Source organism: Penicillium argentinense (assembly GCF_028826775.1).
Source record: "Penicillium argentinense strain IBT 30761 chromosome Unknown utg000009l_segment0_segment0, whole genome shotgun sequence".
NCBI lineage: Eukaryota > Fungi > Ascomycota > Eurotiomycetes > Eurotiales > Aspergillaceae > Penicillium > Penicillium argentinense.
The window spans coordinates 2,788,324-2,812,068 of NW_026622668.1; the positions used below are offsets into that span (position 1 = coordinate 2,788,324).

The window sequence follows — 23,745 nt, forward strand, 5'->3', positions numbered from 1 at the left end:
AACGCCGCCGAGCTCGCCATCGCTCAATGCTTCTAAGACCGGCTCACCTCTAGGCGGTCATTCTCGTTCAACCTCTGGCGAATACGATCGTCTAAGGATGGCCTTTAACTCCGGGAATTCAGCCCCTGCTGGGGGGAGCGCGCAGGCTGAGCTTGGCCCAGAGCTCTCGGATGCGTTCACTGATGTATGTCGCGCCGTCGAGCTGGATGAACTTCAAATGACTTGTGGCTAACTTGCGATCTAGGAAATCGGTTTCAAAGGCGTCTCCGGCGACGCCAATATTCGCTTCCTTCCCACCCCTTGGCCTGACGACGCCCTCCCCGCTCCAACATCTTCTCTGCTCGCCGTCGCGCAAACCAAAGGACTCGCAGTTGCCGCCGGGCCCGATGTTCTTGTTGTCGCAACAACCGAATCAATTCGCCAAGCTATCCAGGCCCCTACTGGTCAAGAGAAGCTGAAAACGAAGCCCTTCGAGCCACTCGCTACGATCCCACTCCCCGCTCGGCCAACCCACATCGCTTTCAACGCGAGCGACGACGCGTTGATCCTTGCTACAGAGAATGGCTCCCAAATTTCGGTCTTTCAAACATCCAGTCTGGTAAATGAAACTGCCCAGCCTGCGCTATCTGTTTCGACCACAGGGGCATCGATTCGCTCTCTGGTTCCGAACCCAGATCCCACATCCAACCTTGTTGCTCTCGTCACGGTCAATGGCGAGCTTCTTGTTGCCGACCTAAAAGCAGGAAGTCTGGTCTCAGGAGCCAACGGCCAAGTCCTCCGGAACGGCGTCAGTTGCGTTGCGTGGAGTAATAAGGGTAAGCAGCTTGTGGCTGGTTTGGCCGATGGGACTGCGGACCAAATGACTGCAGATGGAACCAAAAAAGACCAAATCCCCCGGCCTACCGATTTGGAGGGAGAGTATCATGGTGAGTGCTGCCTGCAGGTCTACTTGGCCGGATTCGCACTAAATGCAGCTGCTAATTTTTTTAAAGTATCATCCGTCGCTTGGCTTGAGAATGATGTCTTCTTCATGGTCTTTACCCCCAATGCTCTTGAAGACGAAGGCGGAATCCCGCCATCATCCTACTATATCATCAACAGGCGTAAGGGGGCGCCTTTCTTGATCCAAAAACTGCCCGAAATTTGCTCGACTCTCGGTTTTAGCATGAAACGGACACCGGCATATCAGTTTATCACCCGGCTACGAGACTACAAACCCCACATGAAGGACGTGTTGATAGTCTCATCTACTGCATCTGCTGATGTCAGTCTTGTTACTCGCCCGGACCAACCATTTGCGGACGATGACGCTTCGAAGAGTCTTGTTGGCCAATTCGTGGCTACTGAAATCAACAGTGACAGTCATAAGGCTGCGGTCCCGCTGAAGGACTCCACGGATGACACCTCTGTGATTGGCTTGGCTGCTGACCTCACCTGCACTGAGAACGTTTATGCCCCCATTCAAGGTCAGGAGGAAGATATTCCAGAGAGCTCATCTCCCTTGCCGGGATTGCTTCTGCTGAATAACGACGGCATTCTTTCCTCGTGGTGGTTCATATACAACCAGGCGATTCGTGAAAAGGTTGTGTACGCCGGCCTTGGAATAGTTACTCACGACCAGCCTGCCACTTCAACTGCCTCCGCTGCTTCCCCAGCTCCTCAAAAATCCGGGTTTGGACAAGCCTCTCCCGCGCCACAACAGCCTGCTTTCGGGCAAACTTCCTTTGGCGGCGCATCTCCGTTTGGCACTTCCGGTTTTAACAAGTCAACCGGTGGTACCTCTTTCGGGACAACATCCACCATGGGTGCAACTGCATTTGGTAAGCCATCTGGGCCATCGTTTGGCAGTCCGTCGCCAATGGGTGGTGGTTCAGCTTCGGCCTTCGGTAAGCCATCAGCTCCAGGAGCTACTTTTGGAACTCCCTCCCAGCCTGGTTCTGCGTTTGGCACTGCGGGCACTCCTGGGCAACCGGCATTCGGCCAGTCTGGCTTCGCCACTGCGGGCTCTAGCTTTGGACAGCCTAGTACTTCGGGCAAGAGTCTGCTTGGGACAGGGAGTGGCACTGCCGGAGGTGGCTTCAGCTCCTTCTCTGGAGGTGGCGGATTTGCTGGATTCGCCGCAGCTAAGCCAGGAGAGTCGCCATTCGCGAAGCCTGCTAGTGAAAGTGGATTTGGAAAGCCATCTCTGCCCTCGCCATTCGGAAAGCCACAAAACGACGCTTCCTTTGCGCCTGCGAGCACCAATGGCAATGGCAATGAGACCAAGAACCCATTCGGCAATCCCTCTACTACGACTTCCTTCCCACAGCCAACCTCTACAGAAACGAAGAATCCGTTTGGCCAAAACACCGGTGGCTTCGTTTTAGGGTCGTCTTTCAAGCCCGATGGCACAGCCGCCAACGATGGTCCGAAGCCCGACAAGCCCTCTTCTGGGGCTTTCTCATTCGGTGGCTCGTTTGACGAGATGGTTTCTTCTCCAGGAAAGGCAAGCCCTAGCCCGCCGGTCTCGGAGCCTATGGACAGCGGTGAGGATGGAACTGGCTTCGTCCCGCCAGTCAAGAACGAATCGACTTCTGTCTTTGGCAAGCCCTCCTCTCGGACGACTTGTCTGTCTGGCAACCTAACCCCGCTGAATGCCAAGTCTGAGTCTACTGTCGAGACCAGCAAGTCAAACTTTTCTATTTTTGGTGGTGCTTCCAACGATGCTGCTTCCGCCGCTCAAAATCAGGTCACTAGCCCTCTTTCAGCCCCGTCCGATAAAACGGCTACACCGAAGCGGGAAGGATCTGTTTCTACGCCTACTTTCGGTTCTTCGTATGACACACCACTGCCTCCGGATCCTACAAGCAGGGATAGCTATGCCCCTGGAGACACATCCGCATCATCCAATGTATCTAAGAGCTCCATTGAAGATGCGCCGCTGCCCCCAGACTTCACCGGCGCCAAGAAGTCGCCGCAAGTGAATGATGCGCCACTCCCTCCGGATTTCATTGCAGCCAAGAAGCCATCACCGAAGATTGACGATGCGCCCCTGCCTCCAGACTTCACCGTGAAGAAGCCCGTACCAAAAGACGACGAGGCGCCCTTACCGCCAGACTTCATAATGCCCAAGCCTAAGAAGGCTGAAAGTCCCCCAATCTCCGCTGAAGAAGCGCCTCTACCCCCTGACTTCGTCGCCTCAAAGGATAAACCTGAGCCAGCCGAAGAAGCTGTTCCAGTTCCAGATGCCTCTGATGCAGACTCGGAAGGCGATGGATCCGACTTCTCAGATAGTGGCGAAGAAATCACCCATGACGAGACTAAGATCCCGAGTCCTAAGGACTCCGCCGAAAGCTCATTCAGTGCTATTTCTGAGAAGAGTGCTACAGGTGGTCTGTTCAGTGGTCTATCGAAATCTGTTGCTCCCAAGCATGGCCAACAGCTTCCCCGCCAGCTGTTTGGTGAAATCCCCAAGCAGCCCCTTCTTCCGCCGCCTGGGCCTGTGGCGCAGAACAACCGCGAGCCGTACCGGTCACCCAGCCCTACCCGGGTGGGCTCGAAGAAGAGTACTTTGCTCTCGCAGAAGCCTGAGGTGCGTAAAGAAGCTGGAAGTGCTCTAGCTACCCGCAAGGCTTCTTTGACGCAAATGGCTCAGCGAGATGGACTGCTGAGAAAAGAGAGCCTTGCCTCCCAAGAAGAGGAGGCTCGGGCTAAACAGACCGCTCAGAGCCAAGAAGAGGACGTTCTCTTTTTATCAGATGATGACGAAGATGAGAGACTTCGCGAAGATCTTGCTCGCCCACTCGAACCTGTTGCTACTCTTGATCCTTTTCTTCCTCACCAAAGCTACACTGGCGAGACTGCTAAGCCAGGTATCTCGGGTATGGTTGAACGCCTATATCGCGATATCAACTCAATGATCGACACACTGGGAATAAATGCACGATCCTTGGACTCGTACATGCTGTATCAGCAGTCTTCCAAGACATCGGAGCCTTCCGAATTGGCAGAGATCTTAAAGGGTGATCAGCCTGCCAATATTCTTGACAAAAAACTGTATTTACTGGATATCAACAACTTTGAGGAACTCGTCGTTGCTCTCAACGAAACTCTTCATTACGCGCGCATTCAGAATGTTGAGGAGAAATTGGAGCGATGCCGCGAAATCCTCGCAAAGGAGGTCGTGAATATGCGATCCCAGTTTTCCACCATTCGCAAGACCCTGGATGCACACACTGATACCGGTTCCATCCTTGCGGCGCCTCTGTCGGCCGAACAGGCTACTCTTCAGCAAGATCTTCGATCTACGTTCGCTGATTTCCAGACCAAGATGGCCGATCTTGAGCAGGGCGTCTCGCTATTGCGAGCCAAAATGGCAGATATCCCTCGTCCCGATGGGTCAACTACTTCATCCCGCAAGCGACCTACTGTTGAGGCTGTTGCCTCTACCATTTCTACGATGATGGCTATGGCCGAAAGTAAGAGCAGTGACATTGACGTTCTTGAGTCGCAAATGCGGAAAATGGGTCTCGACATCTCCAGCGCCGCACCAAGCCACGAGGAATCTCCTTTCACTACCCCACGGAAGAATGCTGGCCGTTTCCCTGCTACTCCGGGCTCGCGCGGATCAATTGACGGCAGTGCCTATCACACGCCCGATTCTGCTTCGCGCGGCATCAACTTCCGGGGTAGCATCAACGGCTCGGCAAGACACAGTCGTCTCCGCAGTGTCGAAGGTGTGGGCCCGGTCATCCAGGAGGAGAGCGCCCGGTGGAAAACAAAGAACTCTCGCCGCCAGCAACTGATCGGTAATTTGAAGGCTGCATTTGAGAAGAAAAAGGACAAGGTGCGCCCTGTTGATGATGACTGGGTGGTTGTGGACAAACCCTAAGGACATTTGATCTATGGTTTTTGCGCTTGGGGAAGGGAGGAGCGATTAGCATTCGGACGAATTTTCTTTTTTTGCTACAAGTCCCGGCGTGATACACTACAATTGGAGGCGAAAAATCTCTTTTCGAGATGTAAATGGGTCTCTTTTCTTTTCTGTTTTATTAGCTCTATCGACATGGTGTAATGACGAGCGGCCGGTCTGACATCATCTTGCGGTGTGACATCAGTCTAACTCGATTCCTCATAAGTTCGGTGTTCTCAACTGTTTTTAAAAAGTAAATCCGATCACTTCTCAGCCCACCTCATAAACCCACGAAGTATGCCGCAAAGTATCAGCGAATTCATCTTTTTCAAAGTGAGGCCCGAGGTTCGGCCCGAAGATCCTCACAGCGAAGAGGGTGAGGCGTTGCTGAACATCTTCCGCTCCACAAAACAGCAAAGCGGTCACCAAAATTCCGCTTGGGGTCGTACGGTTGAAGACGAGGATGTGATTGTATGGGTTGTAGGTAAGTTGCCTCGAATGCTCGGACTTTATTTTTTGTTTTCGAATGTTCCGCCCTAGGCCTTGCCTTCCTGTAACTACGACGCCTTGCGGTCTATGCGGCGATACATAAGCCTACGATTTCAAATATCATGTGGTATGTTCAACCGCTAAGATCAAACAGATTGGACTGATGCCCGCGGCTCAACAACCGCCATCAATCTGGAACCATTCCTCGCGCCGACGGCTCAACCTCCAACAGCCCTCTACACAACTCTCAGCCCGCCAATTTCCAGCACAGATACGCTAACCGCGAACCCGGTGACGGAAATCTGTGCTCTGCCCTTCCCAAGCTCCCTCACCGTGCAAGAGACCAAGCAATTGAATGCAGAACTAATCAACTTCCGCACGGCACTGGTGGAGCATTTGCCGCAAGAGGACGGTCCGCGATCCTGGGCGATGGGTCACATCGATCGTCCGAACATGGTGCAGCACGCAAAGAGTCCGAGTGGACATGCCGTGGTGCATTTGTTAGCTGTTGGCTGGGAAACAGTCGAGGCGCATAAGCAAGCGAAGGAGACGGAGCAATTCCAGCAGAGCGTGGCGCCTATTCGGGAGAAAATGCTACCCCCTGTTCCTGGTCTGGAGATGAAGCATGTCAGTTTCCAGAAAATTTAACATTCTCAAGGAGTCCCAGTTCTTCATATTATTTTATGACGGAGTGTTAGACGGAAGTCTTGTCTCGTGATGGGTGTTGCGCGTTGTTTAATCTTGGGACAGGGGTGGAGAGCGGTCGGGAGGGAGAACGAGATGAGCGGAGACCGGGCCAGTGCTACTGGGAAGGGGTGTGCAAACGGGTGCAAAAAAGTGGGATTGGATATTAAGGAAGGCAGAAGCAAATAAGATACAACGGAAGGAGAAAAGGAGGTAAGAATGGGAGGTACGAATGGGAGGAGAGAAGAGCAACGAACACTCGTGTCAGAACAAATATAAAAATGAAATCATCATAAACCACCGTTTTTTTGGGGGCGTGATGCCGGAAAGGCTCTCAACAAAACGTTGAGGCCTAGACGCGATGCTTCTCGCTTTCTGTGAAAAGTGTTAGTTCAACTCTGTAGCGGTACCGACTCCAATAATTGGGGAAAGGGCGCTCGCTCTGCGAGCTCGGGGAACATACCGAGTCTCGAATAAAGCATGTACAGAGCCATCTGGTTGCACTCTTGGGTACCCGTGATTGTGACCAGACGCTCATTGCTGCTCTCCTGGGGCTCGTTGATCTTGATAACGCTACCACTCAAATGGCGAATCTCGTTGATTTTGGCGCCACCCTTTCCGATGATGGCACCAACCATGTCGTTGGGGATGAAAATCTGTTGAGTCAAAGGCTGGCCAGGCATTGCGGCGCCTGTGGGAGCAGCTGGGGTGGGGGCTCCACGACCAGCAGTGGGCTGCGGGCCGCCGACGTATGGAGTGGGCTGATGGGGAGTGGCACCGGCGTAGGGGGTGTGAGGGGTAGCAGCGCCATAGGGCATGACCGGTTGACCGACGGGGGTGGGGGGTGGGCAGGCCTTGCACATAGGGCATACCGTAGGCACCGCCCTGGGCACGGTTGGGGTGCGGGTGGTGACGCTTGAAGTTATCAGGGTGACCATACTGGCCACCAGCAGGCTGCGGGACATAGGGGACAACTTGCATCCCACCAGAGACAGCACCAGCAGGGCCACCACTGCGAGTGGCATATGCGGAAGCCGCGGGGCCGTTGAATCGTTCCGTCAGTTGCTCCACCAGGGTCACTGCGACATAGTAGGTCGCAATGTGCACCGCATCTGCGACTCCGAGAATAACAAGAGAGCGCTCGGTGGACAACGGAAGGCAGGAGTCCGACGCATTGAGCCGGGCGCCAGAAGCATCCTGGATCTCGCGGATCCGGCTGCCGCCCTTGCCGATGATTGAGCCGATGAGAATGTGCGGGATTAGCAGACGCAAAGGGTACGTCTTGGACTGGGCAGTAGAGGGGGTATCAATGGGTTCATTGTTCAGAGTGCGAATGATAAGTCCGAAAGCCTGTTCCTCGTTAGCATTTGTTATGCGGTAACCTTAATTTCATCACCAAAAAATGGGTAAGCTTACCTTGGCCACGGCATCCTGGAGGCCGCTGACAGTCAAAATCCGCTCGACGGCACCTCGAGTGTAGTCGCTAACTGTGCACTTGGCATGCGACGAACGGCGAATCTGGGAAACATTCTCGCCTCCTTTTCCGATCACTGTCGCGGCCTCCGAGCTGGAGATCACGGCGCGAATATGAATCCAGTTAGTTTCATCCTGCGGGGCCTGTTGATCAGACTGGGAGCTGGCGTGATCGCCGTGGGAGGCAGTCGACTGGATCGGCTGGGTTTCGGTCTGCTTGCCATTGGGGGCATCGGGAACGACGGTATCACCCTGTGTATCCTGGGCACTCTCGACACCGGGAACCTCGTTGCTCGAGACGTCGGCCTGGACCTCGGTATCATTCTTCACGACTTTGTCGAGAGCGGGGCGCTTGGCATCGGGCTGGTCGTTGGGGCCCGTGGGGGAAGAAGGGTCCTCGAGAGGACGCTTGGCCGACTGGAGGTTGGACGGAGAAGCCGACATCCTGTGCAGCTGCTTGTTTTCACTTACGTGAAAGATTGGTGTGAAGAGTAAAATCTGTGTTTTGCTTTTTATGATCGGCTATGTACACCAGAGGCTCCCACGAGAAGGTGCTGGTGCTTGGCGGCCGAGGGGAATCTGATGCTGGGGAGAAAGCGATGATGATCTTGGAAGTGTGCCGATAGGAGAAGGCAGATCGGACGGTGGATGACAGGATCTCGATGTAGCAAAGCTGATTCGAGCAAGTATGGTCTGGGGAGGCGAGGGTGAGAGTGCGTTGAGGGCGGTGGGCGGTGGTGAAGAGCCGACGATGCGACTGGGTAGGAAGGAGGTCTCGGGGTGAGGAAATCGGGCAAGGGAAATGCGCGCACGATCTGGTCCAGGCTTAGACGCAGCTTCGAAAGTCCACACGTGGGCTTCCGATACGAATCTTGGATGGAGGTGCGGAAATTTGACGACAGGGAGAGATGAGGGAGAGGGGAGATGGAGAGACGAGATGCGAGGAAGGTAGGTGAAGGTGAAGGTGAAACGGGGTGCTGAGGTAAGGCATGACATCACGTGCAACGCGACGCGGGTGTTGTGGACAACCCTCCAAGGAAGACACATAAGCGCCCAAGTACTACGCGCCCCACGAAGTCGAGTCAGCCTTTTTACATGCGCCATCTTGGAACAATAATCATGGAGATACCAGAGACTGCAGTCCAAAATATCCAGAAATTTGACCAGAATCGTCACGCCGCGGAGATAGAGTCCATCAACCAGCCTCTTAGCGCAACGGAGCTGCATGCCTATGCGCGACGGTTAGATGGAACATTGCAGCAGCTTCAGGATCAGGTTCGACGACAGGAAGAGGATCTGAAAAAAGTAGGTGATATCTTTCCGTGGCTTGTGCTCTTGAAGTTGAAACAATTAAGAACTCACAGTGGTATCTACTATAGCTTCGCGAGGTTCGCACTCATGGCCTGTCAGACGGCGGAGATGACCGCTGGGCGCGTGTGCAACAAGCACGTCGGGCCAAGAAAGCGTACGAGTCCTTGCTTCAGGCTGAAGTTCGGCTGCCAACCACTGAGTCCGTCTTGCCTTCCTTATTAGCTGTTGAAGAAACCGGACAGCTCATAAAGGAGGGCAAGTTTTCTGTTTCAGTGACCGCAGAGAAGTTATCTGCGGACCGTGAGCGTCTACGGATTGAAGAGGCAAATTTGCGGGACTCACGCGCTATTGCTAGTGGCCTCCGTGAAAGAATACAGAGAATTCGCGATGCCAATGCGCGCAAGCGGGAGCAAACGCCAGCGCAAGTGGCCCAAGAAGTGGTTGCCGAACAGAAAAAGAAGAATAAAGATAAAGATCGCGCATCAAACGACCTCAGAGAGGCCTTAGAAAACTTTATCGACGAAACACTGGCACCGATGCTTGCGGCTGAAGACCTAGGTGGGCCCACGGTGGGCGATGCACCAGAAGTGTCGGATACGACATTGAATGCTGGATATACGGCCCACGGAAAACCGAAGAAATCAAAGCTGCCGGAAGAGCCTGAACAAAGCAATCAGCAACGGATTGACCAGTTTCTTCAGCGCAACACGAATCATTCCAACTCTACAAACAAGCGACAGGTCGCCGCAAAAGAAATGCATGAGCTACTGAATGCCCTCCTAGAGGCGGATTTCTCCTATATTGACCTGGTGCGCGATTCAGCGGCATCTCGTTTCCTCATCAAGGCTAAAGTGGCTCAGTTTCACCCGCGAGATGCGCGACGTTTGCGTTTAATCGACTTTGGCCGTTCATTGGGAAGTTAAGAGTAGGAGCAAGACCTTCGTGGTTGCCCAAAAGGCGAAGGTGGAGATGGCATTATGTCTACTAATATTCTAATTCAACCATGATTCATGAAGAAATGAAACTACAATCCACGCTTTCAACGAGGTGCGCCAAAGGGCCAAAACGCCCTTGGGGTACTTGGTAAAACGCTGCCTGTAGATGCTCGCAAACCCCAATCATGATCATCCCGTAACAAACAAAAAGAAAAACTCGAAGTCAAATGGGCATCATTCCGATTGCGGATTTAGGCGTCTTGGCTTTGGAAACTTTCCGGCTTGTAGAGGGCGCCCGGCTTGGAGCACGGCCACTGCCAGTCTTGGCCTTGGACCTGGCACCTTTGCCCTTGAAGCTGCCTGAGGAGTCACCATTTTTGCGGCGAGGTGGCCGTTTGCTGTATGGCCGTTTACCGCGGCCTCTGGAACTGGAAGCTGCCGGGCCCGATTCGAATTCGTCACCAGGATCGTAACCGGGTGACGGCGGCGGTGGAAAATATCGACTAGTGACGTTCTGCGTACTAGTGTCTTCCACGGGATAGTCAAGGTCGAAATTAGAGGCCTGATCAACAAACAGATCATCATCACTATACTCATCACTGCTGCTGAGATTGATAACATTGTGATGGTTGGGGTCTGGAACAACGCCGTTTGTTTCTGCATCTGTCTTCAGCTCTTGGTATCGCCGTCTAGCCTGGTCAACGAGTTTTAAGATCTGGCGACCATATCGAGTGACTTTGTCGTGGTCAATGTTTGGTATGGTCGAAAGCTCCCCGAGACCTATGGAAAGATTGATATCAGCAACGCTTCCATTGCCTCGGATTCAGACTAAACGTACTCTTTGGGAACGAAATGGCCATATCCCGTAGCATTTGATCTGAGAATGGTTGAGAACGCAGGCCCTTTTCAACAACAACCTATTCAGAATTTAGCAACTGACGTCATGTCCATATTGCATTGTGCATCGCTTACCTCTTGCAGATATCTCTTGGCCGTCACCTCAAAGTCCTCTACCACTGCACGATGCAGGTGGTCGAGTCGATCCATTCTTTGGTCACTCGTGATGGGGGGCCCCATTTCACGATTGTTCCGTTTCCCTGTCCTGCCAGCGACACGAACCGGTTCGAAACCGTCGCTCTCATCGTCGGCTGAAAATTCTTCCACAGGTAAGGTTCTATTTTGAGTGCGAGCTTGTCGTCGATTGTTCGCGGACTGGATGGGAGACGACACCATGGTGGACTGAGGATGATGCTGGCTGCCAGATTTCCCCTTTTGAGCTGGTTTGGACGGCCGTGCTTTTCCGATGGGAGAAACGCGCACTTGCAGCATCATTTGTCGTTTTCCCGTCTCATATTCAGTGGCACGCCGACCAAGTTCAATATACTGGACAGCAAAGTCTTTTCCGTTGATCTCATTGTTTTCTGACAGAGCATCTTCACCCAGTAAGCGATAGAATAGCCGCTCTGCTTCGCCTCGGTCGAGGTCACCTCCTTTGCCATACCAGGGAATCTGCTTGTGGGAGGGAGATTTGGCCCTTTTCAAATCACCCCGGAGTAAATCCACGCAGTACAGCACAGTCACCTTTTCTTTCAAGACATTTTGGAAATGACGGACAATCTGGATAGCCCAAGACGCGTGCTGAGAGAAGTCGTGCGACTCAAACACCAAATCCGATTTGCAATTATCGCAAGAACTACCGCAATCCTCGCGGCGGAAGTGCTCATTGAAGTAGGCGAGGACTTGTACTCGTCGACAATCACTGCGATTCTCACAAAATTGAACCACATTCCGAACCATGTGCTTCTGCCGAGCCTTTTGCTCCAAACTGCCCTCGCCGGCGTCAATCATTCGTCTTAATGTCGCGGCATCCTTGTATCCATAGTAGAGATAGCAGCCGGAGCGCTTGCCGTCTCTACCTGCACGGCCAGTTTCTTGATAGTATCCTTCAAGACTCTTTGGGATGCTGTGATGAATAACAAAGCGTACATCAGGCTTGTCAATGCCCATGCCAAAAGCAATTGTGGCGACAATCACATGGCATCTTCCCATTTGCCACAGACCCTGCACCTTGGCCTTGCTGGCCGAGTCCATGCCTGCATGATAATACTCAGCCTTAATCCGGTACTTCTTCCGGAGGTTCTCAGCAACCTTCTGACAAGTAATGCGCGACAGGCAATAGACAATTCCACATTGGTTGCGGTAGGAGCCGGTAATTGTCTCCGCGATGCCAGCCAAGACTTCGTCGTTCTTGCCTTTGGGACGAACCTCATAAGTCAAGTTTGGGCGGTTGAAGCTCTGCAGGAACGTCTCACATCCGTTCATCTTGAGATTGTGGATGACATCCACTTTGACATTTTCTGTGGCAGTGGCAGTCAAGGCCATGACCGGGACGCCAGGGAGCCTACTGCGAACTTCGCCGAGCTCCTTATAGTCTGGTCGGAAATCATGTCCCCACTGACTAACACAGTGCGCCTCGTCGATTACCAGGCGTGCGAGCTTGTTTCGGCGATGAAGTTTCTCGAGAGCTCGGACCAAAGTCTGGTTCTTGTTGATCATTTCAGGGGTGATATACAGTAGTTCCAAGTCTTCACCGCCGGCATTTGACAACTGGTCAAGGATCCATGATCTCTCTGACTTGTCAGACTCGCCATTCATCAGAAATGCATTTATATTGAGTTTCCGCAAGTGTTCCACTTGATCCTGCATCAAACTTAGTAATGGCGACACCACGATGGTCACCCCGTGAGTCTTTCCGCCCATAACAACAGACGGCAGCTGATAACACAATGACTTCCCTCCTCCCGTGGGCATTAGAATAAAAGTATCTTTACCGCCAAGAGTTGCATCAATGGCTTCGAGCTGGTTTGGGCGGAATCCGCGAAGTTGGAAACGATCCTTCAGAATAGTCTTGACTTCTTGAGACCATGGGTGGTTGGACCAGAAGTTAGTGCGTTCAGGAGACTTCTTGGATGGGAGTGCAGGCATGCGATATGTGTTGCCCGATGTTTCTGCAAACACCTTGCGGCTCTGGGGCGGTTGTTCTTTGTCGGGAACTCGCCCTTGGTCAAAACTCCCGGCTACTTCTAGCATCTCATCATCGCTAGCGTTCCAGTCGAATTCGTCAAATTCCATATCTGGTGCAAGCGACGGGGAGCCCATGTTTCGAGACACAAAAATGTCTTCCTTGTAACGATATTGATCGGTTGATCGCGAAGCAGAATGCTCTTGCGGCTCTCGGCTGTTTGTGAAGGAGGACCGGTCCATGTGCGTTGTCTCCCTTCGGTGTGTCTGTTGGGGAGAAGCAAGCGGAGAATCCGCGTTGAAAACGGTATCATCGAATTCTTCCCGGGGGATGTACGAGTCGGTCTTGAGCGTGAAGTAGACTCGGGAGGGTCACACACATCCAATTTGGACGTTGGTACCATATTCAGGATATTGGATTGAGGCAGAAGTTCGCTAATCTTGCTCTCGATTTTCTCCAGCTCAGCTTCAACAGCCCGGCTTCGAGCCAATTCCGGCAATGTGGTCGGATCGAGGCCTTGGGAAATAACGCGCAGGAGGCTTTTCTTCAGGTCTTCCTTCCGGGTAACACAATCTGCGTGGGACTTTTGGCTTGTTTGCAAGGTTTCAATGGCCTGTATTTGACAGACTAGATCCTTGTTCGCGGCAATGAGATCTGGCGCTGGTCGGCCCTCCATCGCTTGCTCATAGACAATTTCTGCATTCCGTTGAAGTTTTTCTTTCAGAGTGGATATTGATTTCGCTATGGACTCCCAGGGAAGGGCCAGGAACTTCAAGACATTTTGATCCTTTGGTTGAGAACTGGACATGCTCGGTGTAGGTGACGGTTCAGGGTTCTGCGACTCTGCAATATTGCTCTTCCTTTCGACTCGAGTGAGTGACGGCGCGGCGGTTTTCGAGAGTGGCAGTGAAATTGAGCTCATTGTCGCTGGGAGCTCCTCTCTCTCGTTCTCCTTGGGGCTTATTTGAGGAAGCTTTGGATACAACCCCGGGCCAGTATCCAGAATCATATTTTCAACGTCCTCGACTCCGATCCAACTATCGAAAGGATCGTCGTCATCTTCATCGGAGTCTGCGATGACTCGCTGGGACTGTGCAACACAATTCGAGGCCGCAGACAGTTCTGCAACTGTATTGCCTGAAATTGGTGGTCTGTTGGCCTTGGACAGAGTTCGGATCTTTGTCGAGTGCTTGGATGGCGAAAGGAGGTCGGAGGTATATTCTTCGCTCTTTCGTTTCTTCCCTCGCTTCTCCTGGGAGCGTTCGCGCGACGCAGTCCCCTCGTTCCATAGTCGACGCGGTTCTCCAATGTCTGTTGTCGAAGAGGACGGTAGAAAGCGATTGGTTTCGCCGGTCAGATCGATAGACTCGATAGCATCGAATGGCGACGTATTTGGCTTGCATTCTGGCTTGAGGGGGGTAGACTTTGGCCGAGTACTCCTAAGAGTCGACGCTAGCGGTGGCTCCAGGTTTGACCCTGACCAAGATGCAGCCTGTCAATATTCCTTTCTTTTGTTCCAATAAGAGTCGTTTACCGAGCCTGTTTACTTACCTGAAGCTATGTCCCTCGAGGAAGACGTCTTTTTCGAGGCCGAGGGCGTAGTATCAAGTTTGGGGTCTCTGCTAGACTGGCTGAGCATTCGCGGCTTACTCTCCGAAGAGGGGCAGAGCATCAAGCGCGCCATAGTCTTGTCTGTAGCATCATCAACGTCCTCCAGAATCTCGTCCGGTATCTCGGGAGTTTCGTCGGGTGGTGTGGGCTGTTGAGGTACACGAGTCGATTGTTCAACAGGGGTCTCGGAGATCAGTGAAGGGTAGAGTGACGGGCCTTGCTTCAGCAGCCATTTAAGATGCTTGGCCAAGTTGTTCTTCGTCATGGGGGCGTGTTGCGACCATGGCCTTGGTCGTTTGTCGTCATCCGAAGCAATGGACGCCCATCGCGGCGCGAATTCCGGCTCAGACGCGTCGCGCACGTGAGCGGTCAACCCCGATAGGGCACAGATTGTCCAACTTCACCACAGCAACTATGGAGTGTGGTTCGAAAAAGATGAGATTAAAATGGAATTCCCTGGATCAATTCATTCTGGAAATTTCATCTAAGCAAAAGTTTACATGTGGTATGTGTTGGGAAATCACTTAGTCAGTGAACAACACTTATTACTTAGGGCGCGGGGGCTCTATCTATCAAATGTGGGGAACGTCTTTTTTTATGCCCCGCGGCCCAAAGTGTGAAGCTGGAAAAAAATTGTGCAAGGTCGCAATTCCACCATGGGCAAAAAAGACAAGAAGTCAGCCGAGCACAAAGCTCGCGTTGCGGCAAAGCAGTCTAAAAAGTCCGCCAAGACTGAGAAAAAGTCCAAAGCCAAGGGCAAGGATGTGGACAGCGATGCTGAGGACGCAGATCTGGATGCCATCCTAGCTCAATATGCTGAGGAGCAGGCGAGGCACTTGAAGGTGACAGAAGTGGTCTCGGACCCTCCTGCACCACGGTCTTCCGCGACAGTACTTGCATCGCCATCCAACCGCAACGAAATCCTGCTCTTTGGCGGCGAGTACTACGATGGAACCCATGCAACTTTCTTCAACAACCTTTTTGTTCACCTGATCGATCGCAACGAGTGGAGAGAAGTCACAAGCCCAAACAGCCCGCTCCCTCGGAGTGGCCATGCCTGGTGCCGTGGAGGTAATACAGGAGGCGTTTACTTGTTTGGAGGTGAGAGGCCCCCGGTCGATATCTGATGTGCGAACCACGGCTCACAAATAACCAGGAGAGTTCTCGTCGCCTAAGCAGGGCACGTTCTACCATTACAATGATTTCTGGCACCTCGACCCTGCTACAAGGGAGTGGACTCGCATCGAGACCAAGGGCAAAGGGCCCCCTGCCAGAAGCGGCCATCGTATGACCTACTACAAGGTTTGTTTTCGCGAAATGGAATATGTCCATTATACTATTTGCTAACAACTTATTTAGAATTATATCATTCTTTTCGGGGGTTCCAAGATACTGCTCAGCAGACAAAATACCTACAGGATCTGTGGATTTACGATTGCAACGAATATACCTGGCACAACCCAGTTCTCAACGCCGCAGCTCAGAAGCCGGACCCGCGATCTTCGTTCTCCTTTTTGCCTCATGAGTCTGGGGCTGTGATTTATGGTGGCTACTCGCGAGTCAAGACTACCAGTAGTGCGGGTGGCAAGCCAACCAAGGGCAGTCCCCAGAAAATGGCAATGCGGCCTATGGTCCATCAAGATACATGGTTCCTGAGACTGACGCCTCCTGGCTCTGAAGCGCCCTCGTCTGCCCCCCTGCAATTCGCTGGGAGCGAAGGAAGAAGCCCGCTAATACCCCCAATCCACCGCGTGCGGGAACGACGATGGCGTACCACAAGGGACGAGGAATTATGTTCGGCGGTGTCCACGATGTTGAATTGACCGAAGAAGGCATTGACAGCGAGTTCTTTGATGCGCTATTCGCCTGGAACACGGACCGAAACCGTTTCTTTCCTCTGGGTTTGCGTCGTCCCCGAGCCCCGGGCAAGAAGCAGCAGGCGAATCAGGCTATCAAATCTCGGGACAGAAGCAAGGCAGATGAAGAAGAGCTATTGAATAATCTGAGGGCATTGGAGGCCAAGAAGGGAATTCGAAATGACGATAGTGACGATGAACTCATGGAATCGAATACGCCCAAGACCAACGAACCTGAGGAGCCTGCTAAACCGGCTGTGGTTCGTTTTGAAATGCCACACCGGCGATTCAATGCTCAACTTGCCGTACAAGATGATACTCTCTTCATCTATGGTGGCACGTTCGAGAAGGGCGATCGGGAATTCACCTTTGACGACATGTACTCGATTGATCTGGGCAAGATGGATGGAGTCAAAGAGATCTTCTACCGAGAGCCTGAGAACTGGAATCTCTTGGATGAAGAGGACAGCGACGAGGACATGGATGATGAGGATGAGGACGATGAGATGGAATATGAGGATGTAGATGCGATGTCTGTTGATGCTTCTTCAACTGCACCAACTGAAGTGACTGTGCCGTCGGTTACACAAGAGATGGAACAGCTTGAGGTCGAAGAACAAGAGCCGACTGTCGACGATAGCCGACCACTCCCTCGCCCGTTCGAGAGTCTGCGTGAATTTTTCAGTCGAACCGCTGAGGAATGGCAAAGGATTGGAATTGAGGCTCTGACAATGAAAGGTCAGGTCGAAGGAAAGACCATTAAGGAGCTTCGGAAGGCTGCGTTTGATATGGCAGAGGAGAAATGGTGGGATAGCCGAGAGGAGATCATGGCTCTGGAGGACGAGCAAGAAGCAGCTGGTATTGGTGAGGTGGTCAGCATCGCCGACAGAGCTGAAAATGTGGGAGGTGCTGGTCGTCGGCGATGATATGAACATACAAAGAGCTTTCGGATTTTTGGGAAAATTTTTAACGTGATTCGTCTTGAAAATGACAGTAAAAGAAAATTCCGGCTAACATGCTTTTATTATCTCACGTTGTCCACGCTGTATCACAAACATCCAATGAATTAAGCACTTTGTATATCGCTTATCGAATCGGAATATCACATGTAGACAGTAACCATTGTCGAGCCACCTGGGTCAGGACATCAATTACTAACGCGGCATCCCTTTCCACGTTCACCCTCCAGTTGGAGATAGCGATTCTACAGGCGGGAGCACCCTGCCAGCTCGTTCCTGAGACGAACATGCGCGAAGTCTCATTGATCTTTTTCGCAAGATCACAATTCAACCGATCGTCTTTGGCCCGGAACAGTACAGTCATAAAGGTCTGATCTAAAAGATCAGTCTTCGAGATTACCTCTGGCAAGGCAATAAATTCCGCGCAATCGAAAATCCAGTCATAAATGGTTCGGGCAAGTCGAATTTGACGTTGTAGCATATCCATATACCCGTCCCTGCCGTAGGACAGTAGGGATGCATACACTGGTAGAGCCCTGAACCGGCGAGAATTCTCAATGCCAATATTAAGGGGAGAGGGGATTGATGGGCCATCAGACGCTCCTGCAGTCAGATAGGCTGCATTCGCATTTTGAAAGACATTGACGGCCAGCTCAGGGTGTCGACAGAAGAAAAAGCCACAGTCATAGGGAACATTGAGTAACTTATGGCCATCACCAGTAATCGAGTCCGCCAGATGTATTCCCTCGGACCCCTTCTTGATAGTTGCAAACTCGGGATTGTTATCCAGGATTCTACCAAAGACCCCGAAGGCACCATCAACATGGATCCATGCTTCGTATTTGTCGCAAAGTTGGCGGATAATTTGCAGTTGCTCCATTCCGGATGTAGCAAACCGCCCTGTGTTGACTTCTCCGCAGGAGATAGCGACGATCGAGGCCTTGTCTGTTCTAGCGAGGTTCTTCTCCAACTTCTCCATGTCGAATTGGAGAACATTATCCGCAGAACAAACGTTGAGAACATTGGCTCTACCAATTCCCAAAACACCGGCGGCTTTCACCAAGGAGGAATGAGGCATCGTGGATAGAACCTGAACACCAGAGAGACCTGCGTCTTGCAAGACTTCATACAAGCCATTCTCCCCGACGCTTGTCACTGAAGATCCCTTCCTCCGGGCTGCTTTTCGGAGAGCAAATTCCCGACCACAAGCTAGGCCTAGGATATTGCTCGCCGTGGCTCCCGTGGTAAAAGTTCCGTTTTGCCATGTAGATCGATCCAGTCGTAATAGATCTGCAAGGAGGCCCAACACGTGAAATTCAACATCCGTGACGATGGAATGATTGGGAAGATGCACCTGCACATTCTGATCGTAGGCGGACACCACGTTGTCGGCGAACAGCGCCGCGGGTGTTACTCCTCCTGTGATGAAACCATAATAATTGGGACTAATGCTCCCTCCGTTGAAGGCAGGCACAATATCGTCCAAAACGTGTCTCTGTACAGACTCGAGGCTTGCTCCTGTATTGGGAAGCGTAGAAGGAATTGATGCCCGGGCTCGGGCTAAGTCCTCGCTGCTTGGAAGAACACCAGACTTCCACGGCCTTTGGGCAACTCTCCACAGATCTTGCAGTATTTCCTCGTTCATTGGAGATTTCATATCGGTGTTGGATGTGGCTAGGAGAGCAGCAATGTGAGACGAGCTGCAGCGATTTACTCCTGTGTCGTGGTTCGGGATCTAGCCTGTATTCGGGATCTGTTCAGACTCAAATCAAATATTCGGCTGGACCTTCCCAAAACGCTAGAACGAACGTGAGAGTAATGGGCTTACTGCTGACGATGATTTGAAAATGCCGAGAGCCGGCCGAGTGATTTGCTGTGTCGGCGAGTCGAGTCAGGAACAAGCACAAGGCTGGGTGCTACGCTGAGCCGCTTCTCCGCAATCGATCGATCCACTGTGTGTTTTCCACTCCGCCCCGAGCTCTCGGACTCTCGGATAACACTACTCACGTACTCACGAATCGCAATGGCCGCCAAATTAATTGAGCGACAATTCTATAACGTTCCAGGTGCGTCGCTCATCTCCCAGGGGCACAAAGGACAGGCACTGAGCGAATTTTAGGGAAGCTTCGCGTGGCAGAGCTGTTCTTCGATGTCCCCGTCGACTACAGCAAACCCAGCAGGGGCACTCTGAGGCTGTTCGCCCGCAGCGTGTCTCGATTCAACAAGCCGGTCGAGCCTACTAAAGAAGACACTAAGCTGCCCTGGCTCGTGTATCTTCAAGGTGGACCGGGTTTTGGATGCGGTGCCCCGCAGAGCTACGGCTGGGTCGAGCCTGCTCTCAGTAAGGGGTACCAGGTAAGCCGAGCGGCCCCGGAAATTGTTTCCGCACCTGTATTGCATTCAAGTCTTGTTATGGCTTACTAGGTGAAAAGGTTCTCTTTCTGGATCAGCGAGGCACCGGACTCAGCTCGACTATCACGGCGGGGACTCTTGCGCGCCAAGGGGATGCCATCAAACAGGCTGAGTATCTCAAATGCTTCCGGGCTGATAACATCGTCAACGACTGTGAAGCAATTCGCCGTTGTCTGACTGATGACTATCCTGAGGACCAGCGGAAATGGAGCATCATCGGCCAGAGCTTTGGCGGTTTCTGTGCGACGACTTATCTTTCAAGATTGTGAGACCCAAATTCTGAAATTTTCCACAGCTAATGCTTGGGGAACATTGCTAACTGATCCTTTCTTACAATGAAGCCCCGGGAGTTTGAATGAGGCCTTTCTCTGTGGTGGGCTACCCCCACTTGTTAGTGAACCGGATCCTGTCTACTCCCGAACCTACGGTTGGTCTACCTGCCAGAAGCCCTGCCCGAGACAAAATAATGACCTTCATGCAGAAAAAGTGGCAGAGAGAAACCAAGCATACTATACCAAATTCCCCGGGGATGTTCAACGGGTCAAGAAAATCATGCAATACTTGACGAACAACCAGGTTGCCTTGCCGTCGGGATGGTTGACTCCGGCTAGATTTCAACAGCTTGGAATTATGTTCGGATTCCATGGTAAGAACCCTGGTCTACCTATGGCTAATATATAGTCTATGCTAACTTCATACAGGCGGCCTTGACTCTCTGCACGGTAAAATCTGTCTCTGTCATCGACATCTCAAACGATACTTGCTGACTACTGCTATCATTAGAAATTGTCTTGCGGGCTTGGAATGAACTTGAGACTTTAGGCTCCCTTACCCTCCCGACCCTTGCTACGATTGATAGCAATGGTGGGATGGACAAGAATATTATCTATGCCGTTCTACACGAAGCAATTTACTGCCAAGGGTGAGTGGCAAAGTGACTCGGAGCCCCCGGTTTCTGTTCTAACGAGACAATAAAACAGAAAGCCCTCGCTTTGGGCTGCGGACAGGCAACGTGCAGCAAACCCGCAGTTCCAGATTTCCGACTCGCAGCCTGAAATCTACTTCACTGGAGAAATGGTACGACGCCCCTTCCATCTATATTCTGCCCAAGGACAAAAGTGCTGATATTCATTTGACATCAGGTTTTCAAAGACATGTTCGAATCGTACACCGAGTTGAAGCAAATTCAGGAAGTTGCGGAGATTCTCGCTACTACCAGTGATTGGCCTGCACTGTACGATGAAGCACAACTCGCTAAGAACGAGGTTCCCGTATATGCAGCGACATACATCGATGATATGTATGTGCACTTTGATCTAGCGTCTAGCGCTGCCGTTAAGATCAAGGGCACCAAGCAATTCATCACTAACACCATGTACCATGACGCCCTGCGCAGCAAGTCAGGCGAGGTCATGCGCCAGCTCTTCAATCTACGGGACGACTCCATTGACTAAAGCTTTATATCATCATACCACTACATGAGAATATGCAAGTTACTCTGGTGCATACCTCACAAGTGCTACTCTAGTGTAGTATATGTGAGGTAGAGAAGGGGCGGGTTGGGCCCCAATGCGCAGAAACATAGAACTTATCACAGTACTTAGGTATGAATCCTGTCAAACTTTGCTATTGGGTATATCACATAATATTCAAGCATCAATTACAACAACGTATCTAGTGTTGTCATACGTAGGCCTGCCACGATGCTGACAAGACTGGTTAGAAGACCTACCAAATCGTCAGCTCTGTCAATGACCGTCTTGCTGATTTTCATATGTTTGTACATACCGCACCACCTATTATAAATAGCCGTTCCTCTTCTTGTTGAACCCATTGAGCAACTTTGCTAGCGCTCTGAACCAAAGCATTTCGATTTGCGTTTGGCTCAGCAATACAATAAAGCTCAAAGACCGGAGTTACCCATGCGAACGAGGTTGCTGATCGCGAAACACAGTGATGTACCTTGACATGGGTGTTCTTGGCGTGAATGCTTGCGTGGAGATTGTTGTATGTCGACATTAGTCTAGCTACAGCATTAAATCATGAGCTATCTCAGAGACCTTGTAAATCACGGACACACCTTCGGCGTCGAGATATCGAAGTGAATTCGGGGTCATATGATGACATAGTGAACTGGACGTTAGCGCGCGACTTGTATAGGAAGTGATGTAGCACTGTCCCAGGGACGATGTCCGTGGTTGTTGGTCGACCTTGGTCAACGGCAGACTTGATGGCTTCCAGGCTACCATTCTTTTGCATTTGCTAGTTTAGGGTTAGAAAGGGCGACAAACGCTAGTATAGGACATCACATACCTCAACCAGAGAGTCACGCATTGCTTGCATGTCAAAAAAGCTTTCTTTTTCTGGGCTGATCAGGACAATCGCGACTGATTCGTCTTTCGAGATATCATCGTCCTCGATATCATTACGAAGATCGAGGAAGCTGACATACATATATAGATAGCCGCTACTGTTGAAGCCAGGCAGACAGACGGGAATCCAGCTCTCACCGCCACCAGCTTTAACACCATCAGCCTCAAAAACCATGTTGAAGAGAAGTTGAAGGTCACCCGGATGTAGAGAGTGTTTCTTGGGCCGGATGACGCTCACAAGACGCCCCCCAGCCACAACCAAGCCGTAAAGGAGGTTATTGGCCTTTGTCTTGAGAAGCGCAGTATTGATTGCCTGGCGATGGATTTTGCGAATCTTGAGACATTCCAATGCCGACAGCAAAGTAGATGGTGATCCACGCGTGAAGCTATCCGCTAGTGAAGACAAAAGTGTCTCCGATCCTTGCAGCGGTCGCTTCAAATCTGTGGATGGACGAACAGAGAATAGATGCGTGAGGGATGGAAGTGTCAGTGTAGAGAGAATCTGCATATACAGAGCCTCTAACTGAAGCCGTAGTTGAGTATCGCTTTCCATCAAGCGGCTGATCGCGACCAAATGTAGTGAACCACGAGTCAAGATCACGAACCTAGTATCCTCAGTCGAAAAGCCGTGGAGCCGATCATTTGAATCTTCATAGAATGATATTATGGTCTGGATGACGCCCACATATGTTGATACCAATCCACTGTCACCATGGCGAGTCCAAATTGGCTTACCAGCAGCCGATAGAATCATGTAATGTTTTTGCTTGGCTTTCCACTGTTGAAGCAGCAAATCTAGAAATCGGTAAGATTCAATTCACAATCCAGGCCTTGAATTGTATCCCTAGGGACACACACCTTCGTTCCCAGCATTCTCGTCTAGTTCTCCAATCGTGTCAAACTCATTCAGAAATTCCTCATCGTTCACGTTATCAGCAGGGAATTCGGGATAGTGAAGCAAGCTCGACGCGTCCGCTGAACCCGCTGGTACTGTATTCACGAAATCTGTGAACAAAGCCTCTACCTCCCCAAGATCGCCATTCTGTATAGAACTGCGGATGCTTGCCGAGTCCCCTGCATCGCTATCCTTCGGGCTGGCTAGTTGGCTTAGGCTCGCCCGCGCCTTAAGACCCCGCGATAGCCCTCGAACGATCGGGTTTGAATATTGTCCTGTAGTTTCTGGTGACTGGGTACCGATCTCTGTTCGAGATACGGCCGTTGTGGCCTCCGCTTGTAGTGTTGGTGCCCGCGCTGCGGCTTCATCATTCAACAAGCTTAGTGTGTTCGGTCGCGGCGGTAATGGCGGTCGCAGGCCCTCAGGGCTAGATGTACGATCCACGCGCTCGGTATGGGACGGGCTGGAGTCGGAGGGTGCTGCCGATGTCTCGTTGGTGGGCCCATTGGGGTTATCGCAGTTGTCGCTTTGAAGGTCTGCCTGCGGTGTACTCATCCCCGCGGTAGGCGTGCGTTTCTGGAGACAGTCGCTAGAAGCGGGGCACAAATCATGCGTTATCGATACATACAGGAGATCCGGAGGTGGGAGAGCAGAGAGTGAGAGCCCGCGTGTCGCCGTGGGGGAGTCGGGCTGGCGGCGACTGACGTCGGCCGAAGCTCCCAAGGGCGGACAAAACATCGTGGCCGCCTGCGTGGCCCTTTCGAACATCGTCAACTCTCGCCGTCCCCTCCCACCAGGGTTGTTCTCGATGACCTAAATATGACGGAGGACAGTC

At 51.9% G+C, this 23,745-nt stretch overlaps 9 protein-coding genes across 9 annotated transcripts; 5 read left to right on the forward strand and 4 right to left on the reverse strand.

Moving 5' to 3' along the window:
- Nucleotides 1-97: 97 nt before the first annotated feature.
- N7532_008623 (FG-nucleoporin NUP159) lies at nt 98-4,870 on the forward strand (the record flags this gene model as incomplete). The annotated part of the gene is made up of 3 exons (XM_056621115.1): nt 98-184; nt 245-926; nt 993-4,870. 3 exons carry the CDS (start codon nt 98-100, stop codon nt 4,868-4,870), a joined length of 4,647 nt encoding a protein of 1,548 aa, XP_056471921.1.
- Nucleotides 4,871-5,188: 318 nt separating this feature from the next.
- Nucleotides 5,189-6,028, forward strand: N7532_008624 (uncharacterized protein; the record flags this gene model as incomplete). Its single annotated transcript, XM_056621116.1, has 2 exons — nt 5,189-5,375; nt 5,535-6,028. 2 exons carry the CDS (start codon nt 5,189-5,191, stop codon nt 6,026-6,028), a joined length of 681 nt encoding a protein of 226 aa, XP_056471922.1.
- Nucleotides 6,029-6,416: 388 nt separating this feature from the next.
- N7532_008625 (telomere maintenance protein PBP2) lies at nt 6,417-7,981 on the reverse strand (the record flags this gene model as incomplete). Its single annotated transcript, XM_056621117.1, has 4 exons — nt 6,417-6,439; nt 6,528-6,949; nt 7,005-7,414; nt 7,481-7,981. The coding sequence occupies 4 exons, from the start codon at nt 7,979-7,981 to the stop codon at nt 6,417-6,419; spliced, it is 1,356 nt and encodes a 451-aa protein (XP_056471923.1).
- A 675-nt stretch (nt 7,982-8,656) lies between these two features.
- N7532_008626 (uncharacterized protein) lies at nt 8,657-9,771 on the forward strand (the record flags this gene model as incomplete). Its single annotated transcript, XM_056621118.1, has 2 exons — nt 8,657-8,842; nt 8,917-9,771. 2 exons carry the CDS (start codon nt 8,657-8,659, stop codon nt 9,769-9,771), a joined length of 1,041 nt encoding a protein of 346 aa, XP_056471924.1.
- A 235-nt stretch (nt 9,772-10,006) lies between these two features.
- Nucleotides 10,007-14,681, reverse strand: N7532_008627 (uncharacterized protein; the record flags this gene model as incomplete). Its single annotated transcript, XM_056621119.1, has 5 exons — nt 10,007-10,563; nt 10,622-10,700; nt 10,756-13,149; nt 13,206-14,281; nt 14,357-14,681. The coding sequence occupies 5 exons, from the start codon at nt 14,679-14,681 to the stop codon at nt 10,007-10,009; spliced, it is 4,431 nt and encodes a 1,476-aa protein (XP_056471925.1).
- A 391-nt stretch (nt 14,682-15,072) lies between these two features.
- Nucleotides 15,073-17,198, forward strand: N7532_008628 (putative Kelch repeats protein; the record flags this gene model as incomplete). The annotated part of the gene is made up of 4 exons (XM_056621120.1): nt 15,073-15,517; nt 15,573-15,718; nt 15,820-16,103; nt 16,136-17,198. The coding sequence occupies 4 exons, from the start codon at nt 15,073-15,075 to the stop codon at nt 17,196-17,198; spliced, it is 1,938 nt and encodes a 645-aa protein (XP_056471926.1).
- A 160-nt stretch (nt 17,199-17,358) lies between these two features.
- N7532_008629 (pyridoxal phosphate-dependent decarboxylase family protein) lies at nt 17,359-18,888 on the reverse strand (the record flags this gene model as incomplete). Its single annotated transcript, XM_056621121.1, has 1 exon — nt 17,359-18,888. One exon carries the CDS (start codon nt 18,886-18,888, stop codon nt 17,359-17,361), a length of 1,530 nt encoding a protein of 509 aa, XP_056471927.1.
- Nucleotides 18,889-19,254: 366 nt separating this feature from the next.
- Nucleotides 19,255-21,097, forward strand: N7532_008630 (proline iminopeptidase; the record flags this gene model as incomplete). Its single annotated transcript, XM_056621122.1, has 9 exons — nt 19,255-19,297; nt 19,351-19,586; nt 19,664-19,908; nt 19,985-20,070; nt 20,125-20,289; nt 20,345-20,365; nt 20,427-20,565; nt 20,624-20,720; nt 20,786-21,097. The coding sequence occupies 9 exons, from the start codon at nt 19,255-19,257 to the stop codon at nt 21,095-21,097; spliced, it is 1,344 nt and encodes a 447-aa protein (XP_056471928.1).
- A 265-nt stretch (nt 21,098-21,362) lies between these two features.
- N7532_008631 (guanine nucleotide exchange factor MON1) lies at nt 21,363-23,648 on the reverse strand (the record flags this gene model as incomplete). Its single annotated transcript, XM_056621123.1, has 5 exons — nt 21,363-21,371; nt 21,432-21,666; nt 21,724-21,905; nt 21,957-22,810; nt 22,874-23,648. 5 exons carry the CDS (start codon nt 23,646-23,648, stop codon nt 21,363-21,365), a joined length of 2,055 nt encoding a protein of 684 aa, XP_056471929.1.
- Nucleotides 23,649-23,745: the final 97 nt, after the last annotated feature.